At 35.7% G+C, this 13978-nt stretch overlaps 1 protein-coding gene across 3 annotated transcripts in view; it reads left to right on the forward strand.

Moving 5' to 3' along the window:
* Positions 1–13978, forward strand: part of MMS22L (MMS22 like, DNA repair protein) — a 136896-nt gene that overhangs the window by 46677 nt on the left and 76241 nt on the right. For all 3 annotated transcript variants that reach the window (XM_045390299.2, XM_065543688.1, XM_045390301.2), the window contains 3 exons: positions 1877–1996; positions 4184–4410; positions 6429–6938. In XM_045390299.2, the coding sequence (XP_045246234.2) occupies positions 1877–1996; positions 4184–4410; positions 6429–6938 (857 nt within the window). The remainder of the gene's footprint in view (positions 1–1876; positions 1997–4183; positions 4411–6428; positions 6939–13978) is intronic.

Here is a 13978-nt window from a genome sequence, read left to right on the forward strand (position 1 = left end):
ACTTTTTCTATCAAGAGCTAATTCCTTCCCCTGTACACTGGATCTTAACTCTTCTCACTTGTTCAAAGACTTTATTGTTTATATGTTTTCACTTAAATATCTTTACTTCCTCACCTCCTAGATGTCATATGCCATCCATAGTTGAGCTTCTTCATCATAGTCTTCACCAAGCCCCAAACTGCTCTGGCAGCGCCATCAATGACTTCCATATTGTTTCTTCCAAGGGTTCTTATTTCTTCTTTTTGTAACCTCTGAGCAAAGGTCAATCCTATTCACCATTGTCGTTTTTCTGAAATACTTCTCTTGGCATCCGCAATGCCTGGTTTCTTTTTTGCTTCATTGAACAATTGTTTTTGCATACAGAGTATTCTCCACTTGCTTCATATCAAAATGTTGTAATATCAAAGGGCTCTCAGTTATGGATCCTTTTATCATTGACCCAAATTTATGTCAACAACTCTGACTTAAATCCCTTAACTCTAGACCCATAGGTCAGATTGTCTGCTTAATAGCTCTACTTGGATACCCTGGACACTCACCTCATAAGTTCCTCGTTTAGTCTTTGCCATTTCAGGAAATAGCACCATTGACCTATTTCCTTATGCCAAAACCTGAAACTTCTTTCTTTCATACCTTAATGTAGTTTACCAGCAAATCCCACTGAATGTTTTTCCAAACATGTCTTTAAAGTTTCAGTCTTATAGTTTCACACAATCGCCTCCTACCTGTTCTCCCTGTGTCTCTTCTTATCCCCTTTATTCATTCTTTATGTATAATCCAGAGCAGTGTTTTTGAAACAATCACATCATGTCATTTCGGTGCTTACTCTCTTCCAGTAGCTTCCCAACATATTTAAAATACAATCCAAATTTCTTACCAAGACCAGTAAAGCCTCAAATGAGATATGATGTTTTCCTGTCTAGAAATAATACCAAGCCTACTAATAATTGAGGAACTTTCCAATCATTTTCTCTGCCTTGAATGTTTTTCTTCCAAGTCTTTATTGACTTTCATTTAATCAGGTAGTTCAACTGCAGCCCTTCAAAAGGCTTTTCCATTCATAGCAGCTGATAAAATAGTGATGCTCATCCTCTACCAGTTACTTTCACATTACTTTGCTTTGTTTCATTTTTCACAGCAGTTATTTCTGTTCAAATTTATATTGTTTTAGTATCCTTTTCTTTCCTCACCAAAAATGTAAGCTCTACCAGTACATGTGCCATGTCTGACTGACTTGTTGTCCTATGCGTAGTACATTAAAACAGTGCCTAGTATGTGGTAAGTTTTAAGTACAATTGTTGAATGATTGGAATTCAGGGTGTGTCATTTAAAAAATATATGCATGGTTATGTTGTCATAGAAAAAGCATCTATGTTTTTTCTACTTCCTTTTCCTCCTGTTATCTCATAAAAGGTTGAAATAGAAGTACTCTGCCAATCCTTTGATTTTAGAAAGAACAACTCCTATAATACTATAAAAAATTTAATCAAGTACTAGAGTATGACCAAGCCCTCTGGATTTGTGTACATCTTAATTATTAGGTCATCTTTGCCACTTCTTTCTGGTTTGGGTTTCTTTTCTGGTTTCTGGGTTTCCAGTACCATTCAATTATGAAACACCTGTAATTTTTAACTAATTGAATTAAAATTCGAGTTATGTGATTTCTGTTATCTGAATATGTTAATGGTCTTTAAAACATGTTTTTGGAAGTATGTGTTATGTTGATTTAGACCTAGTCTGAATGTGAGAATGGGTATGATTGGGTGATATATATTTATTTTCTTTTTAGCTGCAGGTTATACAGTACAATATCAAGTGAAAATGTTTATATTGCCAGAGCCCATTTACCTTCTCATAACTTCAGTTTATTTTTTAGGGTAGTATTCTAGAAGAACAATTACGAATGTATCTTCACTGTTGTTTGACGCTTTGTGATTTCTGGGAGCCAAACATTGCAATTATTACCATTTTATGGGAATATTATAGTAAGAACCTGGTGAGTGAATAGAATGTGATTTTGCTCCAAGAATTTTAATAATTTGTTCATATTTGAGGAATTTCTTTATGGTTTAATTATGAATAGTTATGGATTTTTCTTAAAAAGTTAATTTTTTTTCAGAGTAGATTGGAGTAGCTCATGAATAGTTTTATCTTTAACATTGTCTGTAGAGCTTTGTCATAAGGGAGACAGCATTTGGTATCCTTTTTCTCTTCAGAGCAAGTGTAAACAAAGTAGCTAAAATGTAGCAGATATTTATAAAATCTTCATTTATAAATGTTTCTAATAATAATTGGTTGCTCATGACACATTGAACAGGCACTGCTATCCTGAGTAAGAAACAATCCTGGCATTTGAGTAGCTTATAGGCTAGTGGGTGGGAATACATACATTGTGGGAAAAAGGTTGTAATTGTGGAACTCCAGAGGAGGGGGTGTCTAACCTGGTATCTGTATTTGTGGAAGACTTTATGAGGTCATAATTTTTGAACTTGGCTTTGGGAATGAGTAGAATTTCCTAAGAACAGAAGAAAAAGATCCAGGCAGAATGAACAGTATAGACAAATACATGGAGGTATGAAAAAGCGTGGTCTGTTCCTACCATATCAACGGTTCTAAATGATAGGCCTGGGGTAACTATGGAGAGACTGAAGATAGGAGACTAGAGAAGGCAGTCTGGGACTAGACTATGAAGAGTTGAAGATAATGTACAATTAATTCTGGTTTATTCAAGAGACAGTAGCAAGGATATGACTTAGGTATGTGTTTGAGAAAGTTGTTTTTTTTTTCTGTAAGTGGTGTAAATGAATTGGGTACAGACGAGTTAGTGGTTTATTGTAGTTGTATGAGCAAAAATACTATGGCTGAGAACTGAAATAGGGACAATGTATTTCAAAAGGAGAGGGTGAGTTTGGAAGATTAAAATTTTAAAGGTAGATTTTAAGGATTTATACCTTGTGTATAGAGAGGAGATTGAGAGGTGTATAGAACCTCTCAATCAAAATAGAAAATGGTAATGAAAGATTTCCAAGTAAATAACAAGTTTGGATTTGTGGATAATGGAGCTTACTAAAAAATTAGACAAATACCCTTCTCTGAAGCATAATTTTTAGGCTAGTTGAGAAATGACTGATTGTAATCCTGAGGCAGGATGTGTACAAGGTGAGTCTGGGGTGTCTTGTCATACCAGAAAGCAGGGAAGGTATCAAAGTAAGCTAGAGTCGTGTCAGAAGGACACAGGAGCCAACCTGAAGGAACATCCATTGCCCAGAGAATGGGAAAATTTGAGCATAAGAAAGAATTATGACTGCAATGAATTAAAACATATTAAATATGTTTAAATCTCTGAATTTATGCTTCTTTGTAAAAAGTTATTCTGGAAAAAAAAAAAAAAAAAAACACCTAATTCTGAAAACTGTAAAGAAAATACAAACTATATTTTAGAGTAATCAAATTTCTGATGAACTAATTAAAACATGATAGAATTAGAAGTCACCAGTTTATACATTTAATGAAATAAGGCATCTGGGCAATGATCATCAATGCTACTAAAACGTTAAGTTAAAGGCTAGTGGGACCACTAAAATGGGTGGACCAGGTTGATAATCTGACCAATCTTAACATCACAAAAAGCCAGAACTTATGTGCCTTTTTGCTAAATGCAATAGGAACTACTCAGTACTACTGATGAAAGATTCTTGCCAAAAAAGTCAGCATGAATCGGATAAAACCTCTAGATATAGTGACCAACTTACAGAAAAGATAGGGGATAAAAGATTAAGTAACACTAGAGCCATACAAGCAGCTAAATTTAGAACATGGGAAATTTTATACAACAAATGACCTGATATTAAAAACAAGTGGTATAACAAAAACATTGGGAAACAAAGAATCAAAGAGCCAAAAGTGCTGTGCATATCGCTGAATGCAATGTGTGGATTTTGTTTGTATCCTAATTTGGACAAATCAACTGTTAAAAACACATTTTGGGGACAATCCAAAATTTGAACACCTCTTGATGCTCTGTTCTTTCATGGAATTTTTATTTTAGGGGATCATGTTTATGTAGTTTTTGTGATGAAGATGAGTCAGACTTTTGATGAACCAACTAACCGGGATTTGCAGCTTACCATTTTATTTACTAAGAGACTAATAATTATTTTCTACCTTTTTTCCCCCCTTTTAGAATAGTTCCTTCAGTATTTCTTGGCTTCCTTTTAAAGGCCTTGCTAATACCATGAAGTCACCCTTGTCGATGCTTGAAATGGTGAAGACTTGCTGTTGCGATAAACAAGATCAGGATCTGTATAAATCCAGCAGTAGTTATACAATTTTTCTTTGCATTCTGGCAAAAGTTGTTAAGAAAGCAATGAAGAGCAATGGCCCTCATCCTTGGAAACAAGTCAAAGGAAGGTATATGCAGTATCTTTTGTCATGAATGTGCACTGATATCTTTGGATAAGTGTTACTCTTTGTATTTTGTTAAGTTTACTTGGGGCTAGAGTCTTAATTAGTTATAATATTACTAGGTAATCCATTATATGCATTTGATTAAAAGTTATAGAAACAAACATCTTCAGGTTGCACATTGGTAGGTGATAGTTTCAACATATAAAACTTTTGTGTTCTTTAAGCCCAGCAGTTCATAAGCACTGTTTTTTTTTTGTTTGTTGTGTTTTTTTTAATGAGAACTGACCAGAGTATAGTAGAACCAGATAACTAATGTTCTCATTTGGGAACTATGCTATTTTCATTTCTGATAAAATAAACTGTGGTCACATTAGTCCATTGTTTTCTTTCTCTCTCTTTTGAGAGTTTTGCTTGTTCAGTGAGTACACTTTTAAATTGTCTTTCTTTTTTCTACTGCCTTTGCCTGTAGTAGCCCTTTTCTTAGCCTTCTTTGTGCAATACACCACCATCTACCACTTGCTCAGATTATTTGTTGAGACCTCTCAGGGAAGAGAATACTAGGTAGGGACTTCTCAAGAATCACTTATTGAAATTCCTGTTTGAGTCCCACAGTGAGTAATTCTTATAAGCGCATGGTGATATGGTTTGGATTTTTTATTTATTATATACTGTTTTAAATGGCAGCTTCTTTATTAAATCTTCAAGAATCACATGGCTCAAACAGTTTTTTTCTTTTGTTCTATTTGACAGTTTGTTTTTGAATCTTAAGGAATTTTATGGAAGACATAATACTCAGAACTTTATGGCTGAAATAAGTCATTGGAATTTATTCAATAACAATTCTGTTTATTAGACACATACTGTATGTCAAACACTATAGTGGAGATAGTAGTAGATGATACAAAGATAATTAAACAGATCTTTACTTTTAAGAGTTTTTCAGCTTTCAAGTAGTTACTTATAAACATTTAACTCTCATGAGCATTACTCATTTCTGTGCTGAATAAACCAGTTATAGAAGTTGCAAAACTAAAGGCCAGGTGTGGTGGTTCACACCTGTAATCCCAGCATTTTGGGAGGCTGAGGCGGGCGTATTACTTGAGATCAGGAGTTTGAGACCAGTTTGACCAACATGGTGAAACTCTGTCTCTACTAAAAAAAAAAAAAATAGCCAAGCGCGGTGGTGCGTGCCTGCAATCCCAGCTACTCAGGAGGCTGGGGCAGGAGAATCACTTAAAACTGGGAGGCGGAGACTGCAGTGAGCCAAAATTGTGCCACTGTACCTGGGCAACAGTGAGACTCCGTCTCAGAAAAAAAACAAAACAAAACAAAAAAACAACTTAATTTGTAAGTAGGAATTCAGATGAATTGTTTTCAATTCTAATCCCTTAATTGATGAGAGAAAAGTATGTCAACTATTAACTATATTATTATCTAGTGTATTAACTATTGTGTCAACTATTGTATTAAATAGTATTGATGAGAGATTTTTATATGCCTAGTTCTTTGCAGGTGGCTAAAAATAATTTTTCTAACACCTTGCATTGTCTTAAGGTATAGGTAAAATAAGAACGAGTCTTTGTGAGGGGTGCAGGGAGAGAGTTTAAGGATAATTGTTATGTAAAATTGTCCTATTAAGATTTCTGTAAAAGCATATCACATTGTACTTAAAATATTATATATTCTTTCTTATTTACTAATAAAAATAAGAAAAGAAGGATGATGGGGGACTTGAATAAAAGGAAAAGCCATATACTATATGAAAACATTTGTACTGTCTTTGGGGAAAGCTATTGAATCCTTTGATTCACTTACAGGTGATTTGCCTCATCATTGGGAAATTTCAAGGTAGGGCCATTATGTGAGTTTACTTTCTAAGTAAACAAAGTGACAAGGCAGCATCAAAATGAAGAATTAGCTTAAAATTTAATGAGATTGTCATGAGCATTGAAGCACATTTTAAGAGATACAAGTTTTTGTGAATGCAACAATTTTATTAAAGCATTTTTAATGTTTTATAGGATATATTCAAAATTCCATCAAAAAAGAATGGAAGAACTAACTGAAGTTGGTCTACAGAACTTTTTTAGCCTTTTTCTACTGTTAGCAGCTGTTGCAGAGGTAGAAGATGTTGCAAGTCATGTTTTAGACCTCCTGAATTTCCTCAAGCCTGCTTTTATAACGTCTCAGAGAGCCCTCATTTGGAAGGGTCACATGGCCTTCCTCTTGATGTATGCCCAGAAAAATGTGGACATTGGTGTTTTGGCTGAGAAGTTTTCATGTGCTTTCCGGGAGAAAGCAAAGGAATTCTTGGTGTCTAAGAATGAGGAAATGATACAGAGACAGACTCTCTGGACACTTCTTTCCATATACATTGATGGTGTTCAAGAAGTGTTTGAGACCAGCTATTGCTTGTATCCTTCCCATGAAAAACTGCTTAATGATGGCTTTAGTATGCTTCTGCGAGCGTGCCGAGAATCTGAACTTAGGACAGTATTGAGCTTTCTACAAGCTGTTCTGGCCAGAATCAGGTATGGTTTTCAGTTATATGCTAATTTATGATTTGTTTTATATAATCACTTATGTGAATTTTATGTTAAAGTTATATGTATATACACATGCACACATATATACAAATACACATGAAATCCAAATGTAGAGGAAGGGTTTTCTACTACATGGGCATAAATCACTATAGGTTGAGTATATCTGTGTACTAAAATGCTTTTATATGAAATGCTTGGGACCAGAAGTGTTTTGGATTTTGGATTTGTTTAGATTTTGGAATATTTGCATATGCATAATGAGATATGAGATATTTTGAGGAGGGGACCCAAGTGTAAACATAAAATTCAGTTATGTTTCATATATACCTTATACACATAGGCTGAAGGTAATTTTATGCAACATTTTGAATAATTTTGTGCATGAAACAGTTTTGACTGCAACCCATCCCATGAGGCCAGATACAATTTTCCACTTGTAGTGTCATGTTGGCACTCAAAAAGTTTTGAATTTTGGAGCATTTTGGATTTTGGATTTTCAAATTAGTGATGCTCAACCTGTAGTTTTCAAGCTGTTTTGCAAACAATAGCTTTTCAAAAGAAAGCTTATATGCAAACACAAGATGCAGAACTAAACTCAAGAGCAGCTCTAGTGCAGTCTGAGAGCCATGGTTTCCCTTAGCCCTTCCTTCCCCTGCTATCTCTCAGAAAAGTGTATTATTACCCAGAGATACGTTACAGATATTCAGAGCAAGATCATGAGCTCATGTCTGAGGTGGCTTTTACTGAAGCATTTGTAATTTTGTGCCCATAAGGAATCTTTGGCCACACTACACCTTTTTTTTTTTTTTTTTGAGACGGAGTCTCGCTCTGTAGCCCAGGCTGGAGTGCAGTGGCCGGATCTCAGCTCACTGCAAGCTCCGCCTCCCGGGTTCACCCCATTCTCCGGCCTCAGCCTCCTGAGTAGCTGGGACTACAGGCGCCCGCCACCTCGCCCGGCTAGTTTTTTGTATTTCTTAGTAGAGACGGGGTTTCACCGTGTTAGCCACGATGGTCTCGATCTCCTGACCTCGTGATCCACCCGTATCGGCCTCCCAAAGTGCTGGGATTACAGGCTTGAGACACTGCGCCCAGCCCCACACCATTTTTAAAAAGTGACTTTCTTTAAATTTTTGCAGCAAAGTCATAGCCTTAGGTGTGTCAAATTCTTCGAAATAGACCAGTTTGCTCTGAAATTAACATAGAGAATTCTATTAATAACATCAATCACCTATACAAAACTTACTATTTTCAGATCCACTGAAATTATGCAGATATGTTAAATACACTTAGACACAAACTTGATGTGGATAAGAACAATGGTTATGATATTTATTGCCTTTAGGCCCTTTTCACATAGCAGTTTTACCTTTGAAGTACATATTCTTAAGAAGTTAAATACTACCACTCAGTATAGTTACTCACTGTCACAGAAAATGATTGTATTTGAAATCATGTCCGAAGATAACAAACAGACTGCTTCCCTCCTCCTAATAATCACGTTACAAATTTTGCATCTGATTTTCAGAGGTACTAAGCTTGGCAAGATTTCCAAATTTTGGAAATTGATTCATTATCAAATTTATTTTTATTGCTACCTTAATTTTCTTTATTCTACGCTGTGTTTTCATGGCAGGTTTTATACTTCTTCCAAATGACAACTTTGTTTCATTTCTTCAGTTTTTAAATAAATGTTAAGTAATTCCCTGTGCTTCTTGGGAAAATTAGAAATTTTTACATTTCTAATGTCAGTTTTGGTTTGTCTCTGTATATTTGTCTGAATATACAAAACAAGAAGGAAGAGGAGAGTATTGGTCTAAGCCATCCTGGTGATGGAGAACTATAGTCCCCAAAAGACTTCAGAGCATAGGAATAAGAAAGGAAGAAAGAGTATGGACATCTTGAGAAGAGGCAGTCATGGGGAAAAAGTGGCAGAATCCATATATCTTTCTGCCTTTTCTGTTGAAGATAGATAAGTCCTTTTTAATTCTTTTTAACAATTATATTGCTTCTTACATAGTTCTTTTTTTTTCCTCAAAGGTTCATATCCTACAAGTATTTTAAATTTAATGTGTTAATGAAAAATTTCTGGCAATCTTTTTGGTTTTTGTTAAAATTATATTGTTTTTGTAACATATTATCATGGTAGGAATGGGGGAGAAAAGAGATATAAAGTGACAACTACATCTCTCTCCTCAGCTTCACTTCTTCATTCTCTAGTTCAGTAGTTCCCAACTGGGAGTGAGTTTTTCCCCAAGGGAACATTTGGATGCCTGGAGACATTTTTGGTTGTCACAACTAGGAGAACAGCACTGATGAGGTCAGAAATGCTGCTAAACACTCTACAGTGCTCAGAACAGCTCCTACAACAAGAATTATCTGAACCATCTTCAGCAGTGCTAAGGTTGAGATACATTCCTCTAGTTCTAATCCACAGAAATAAAATGGTTTCTATAGAACCTTCCAGAAATCTCCCTCCTACCTACATACATATATATACACACACTATATATATTTATATATACATATATACATATATGTGTATAGAGAATATATACATATATATTTTGAGACGAAATATCGCTCTATGCACCCAGGGTGGAGTGCAGTGGCACCATCTTGGCCCACTGCAACCTCCGCCTCCCCGGCTCAAGCAGTTCTCCTGCCTCAGTATTCCGAGTAGCTGGGATTACAGGGACGCACTACCACACCCAGCTAATTTTTATGTTTTAGTAGAAATAGAGTTTCACCCTGTTGGCCAGGCTGGTCTCGAATTCCTGACCTTAGGTGATCCACCCGCCTTGGCCTCCCAAAGTGCTGGGATTATAGGCATGAGCCACTGCGCGCAACGGTATATTTAAAACACAAAATAGATGATCTTTGTTTTGTAACTTCCTTGTATTATTTAATATTTCCTGAACAACTTTTCATGTTAAAACATGAAAACCTACCTAATTCTGTTAAATGACTACTTACTGTTTCATTACATAGATGTGCCAAACTTTATCCAGTTGCTAATAATGGAAATGTGTATTGTTTACCAGCTTATGTTTATTTAACATCTTTGTACATGTATTTCTGTGTACTTGTGGAAGTATACCTGTAGATTAATTCTTAAGGATGAACTGGTGTATGCCATACATTTTAAATGTGAATAGATGTTACCAAATATCATACCAAAAAAACCCATTGTACCAGTTTTTTTGTTTTTTGTTTTTTGTGTTTTTGAGACCGAGTCTCACTCTGTCGCCCAGGCGGGAGTGCAGTGGCCGGATCTCAGCTCACTGCAAGCTCCGCCTCCCGAGTTCACGCCATAATCCTGCCTTAGCCTCCGGAGTAGCTGGGACTACAGGCTCCTGCCACCGCGGCCGGCTAATTTTTAAAAAATATTTTAGTAGAGACGGGGTTTCACCATGTTAGCCAGGATGGTCTCAATCTCCTGACCCCGCGATCCGCCCGCCTCGGCCTCCTAAAGTGCTGGGATAACAGGCATGAGCCACCGCGCCCGGCCGATTGTACCAGTTTTTATTCTCATTGATAAATGTATGAAAAAGCTTCCATTCTCATTTTTAGATGATTGTATGGAGTGTATTTAGAAAAGCATTCTAAGATAAGAAATAAGGCTGGGTACGGTGGCTTAACGCCTGTAATCCCAGCACTTTGGGAGGCCGAGGTGGGCGGATCACGAGGTTAGGAGATCGAGATCATCCTGGCTAACGGTAAAACCCTGTCTCTACTAAAAATACAAAAAATTAATCAGGCATGGTGGCCGGTGTCTGTAGTCGCAGCTACACGGGAAGCTGAGGCAGGAGAACGGCGTGAACCCGGGAGGCGGAGCTTGCAGCGAGCCGAAATTGCGCCACTGCACTCCAGCCTGGGCGATAGAAAGAGGGAGACTCCGTCTCCAAAAAAAAAAAAAAAAAAAAAAAAAAAAAAAAAAAAAAAATAGTTCGAGACCAGCCTGGCCAACATGGTGAAACCCCATCACTACTAAAAATACAAAAGTTATGGGCATGGTGGCGTGTGCCTGTAATCCCAGATACTCAGGAGGCTGAGGCAGGAGAATTGCTTGAACCCGGGAGGGGGTAGTTGCAGCGAGCCAAGATCGCGCCACTGCAGGACTCCGTCTCAAAAAGAAAAAAAAAAAAAGGTAAGAAATGAAACACAGAAGTTTGTTAACAATGTCAGTTGAAGCTTGGTAGTAGACGAATTAGACTTATTTTGAAGGCTGGATAGGCATTCAAAATAAAAATAGAAAGCAAAAAAGAGAGAAACTCTTTTCTCTATTTCACATTCATTCACCAACTTCATCTTATCTTGAATCTCCTAACGAACTTTTCTTGGTACGTAATTCTTTAAAAGTAGTAACTAGAAACACAATAATAATTCTTAAACTCTTGAAAGATTTAATGCTTATAAATACTGTCTTCTTTATTCTTTAGTAATCCTGCCATCCCTATTTATAGGTGAAAAAAATGGAAACATGGAGTTTTTTTGTGGCTTATCTGAAATAACACATGTAAATTTCAGAACTGGCACTCAGACTCTTAACCCACTGTTACACAGCTGCCTTCTTAGCACTAACTTTTTGATTAACTCATTTAATTTTCTTTTCTTTTTATTTTTACAGGTTTAGAGGTGACAAGTGCAATTTTGTTAAATGCATGTATTGTGTAGTGGTAAAATTTGGGCTTTTAGTGTCACTATCATCTGAATAGCTTATACTGTCTTTATAAGTTTACAGGTAACTAAATCAAAACTAACCATACCACTACATTTTAAAAAAAGAAAAAAAAAGAAAGACTAGCGATAATTGAATGAATGAAATCTGCAAACTTATTTGCAAACCTGAAATTATTACTACTATTTGTATAATTCTGAGTGCTTTTGCATTTTGTTTTTGCTACAAAAATTAGGGTAGTTGTTTATTGGGGACTTTTGATTACTTTGTTTTTATTATTTTGCAAGTTTTTTTTTTTTTTTTAATCAGTTGGAATAAATGAGAGGTGTGGAGACAAGTATATCACATTTTATTTGTAATAATTTGTCTTTGATTTTTTTAGCACTATTCCAACCTTCTAAATTTCACTTCTTGCGATAAAGACAAATTTTTGCTCCTTAAATTCAATTTAGTAGAAATCTTTTAGCATTAAGGCCAAAGTTATTTCAGGAGTGTTGGAAAAATATTTCTTGCAAATATATTGTAAGTTATGATGTATCTCTGTTAGTCTATCGGACACTATTCAGAAGTACAGAGGTAGAAATCAAAAAATGATGATGAAGACTGACAATTATATAAAATGACAGTAAGTTTACATTGATAGGAAAAGTTTATTTTAACTGCACCTGGATTCAATTTGTAGTTTGCTATCCTCTGGAGTGCTAGTAGGTGATGGGGGTTGTGCTGTTGGCCTTCAGGATTAGCCTATGCAAAAAGGATTAGATGTTTATGTTGATAACATTTGATTCCTTGCACAAATGTCTGTTTTGGTTTTGTCATATGCTTTCAAGTATGATTGAAAACAATTGCCATAAAAAACCTATCAAATCAAGTTCAGCTTATATTGCCCAAATCAGCAGTTTTAACAGATAGAAGTATAAGGTCAATGTATGAATAAAAATAGTGCAGCAGTATGCAAGCCTTTGTTAATGCTGGTGTATTTTAGGTACTAACATACTCTAGTAATTTGCAAACATTACTGTGTGTAATAAAAGGAACTGTGACTTGGATAGGTTCATTTTATCCCATCAATTTTTAACATTTCCCAGGCAAATATTATCAAGGCCGTCCAGCTTTTAGTTTGGGATTTATTGGAGTTGGGCCCAAGAGATCATTCAGGATTATTTACCTTAAAAGTAAAGAAAGAAGGGAGGAAGAGTAAGAGAGGAAACAAGAAAAAGTTATTTAGGTATTCAGTTATGGAGATGTATGCCTACTTTCTTAATCCCAAATCTGGAACTTCATTGAAGATTTTTTGATAGTAGTTTTTTAGATGTGCCATATACTGTTAATACTGTTAGGTCAAAAATATTTTGGATAGTTTCTAAAAATTAAAGCATAAGCTCCCCTCCCCGCCTTTAGTTAAGGACAGAGCTAAATTATTTGAATTTGGGTTTGGGTAAGGAAGATGGATTATATAGATTGATGATATTTATTCCTGGCTGCATCTCTGACAAGGGAAAGAATGAAATACCTTAGCCATCTCTTCTGTTTTCAAATTCAGGTGTTAATAGGTACCAGTCCTTGCATAAATGTGTGTGCAAAGTGTGTGTAAAGTGTGTGTGTGTGTTGAACTGGGTAACAGTTTTATAACTGTATGACAGAAATTATAGGAAGGAGCTAAGATCACTGATTAAAGAGAAAAGCAGTTCCCTCTAGGCTGTTAAGAAATAATAACTTCATATGCTTCTTTCTGCTAACTGGAGCTGATGGCTCACCAGAGCATTCTTTATTGCTGATTAAGTAGCGTTATGAAAATACTGACTTGGTTATGTTAACTAAATGCCTATGTTTAAAACTTCGAATGTCAAATAGTTTTAGCAGTCATCTTTAACATTTCACATTACCTCTCTACAATCATATTTTTAGTTCTCACTTGCTGTTATTTGAGGTTAATATAAAAATGGCAGTCTTTCATTTGTGGAGTTAGGTGTAGCCAAAAGCTTTCCTTTAATTATATCCATTCATGCTGCTATAGTTAAGGGTCTGTCAGCACTTCCATTATAAACCTCCATTTTCAGGGTTTTATAACACAGCTATGAAAATTAGCTCTGGGCAAAAACTTGACATACAAGGCCTCATGAGATTCTCCCTCCTCCCCATCCCCCTTTTTCATTTTTACTGAAGTAAGGGTGAGTGATTTCAAAATGCCTTTTGGCATCTACAAATATCATTTGGAGTTTAAAAAGAAACAATAAATTTTCAGGATTTGTACCTGTTTGTTCTACCACTTAAGGGAGGTTGTGGACTTACGAATTTAAGCCAAATGGATATTGATCAACTGACATCCTATTTTGTATTAAACAAG

The sequence above is a fragment of the Macaca fascicularis genome, chromosome 4, assembly GCF_037993035.2.
Source record: "Macaca fascicularis isolate 582-1 chromosome 4, T2T-MFA8v1.1".
In the NCBI taxonomy this organism is placed as follows: domain Eukaryota; kingdom Metazoa; phylum Chordata; class Mammalia; order Primates; family Cercopithecidae; genus Macaca; species Macaca fascicularis.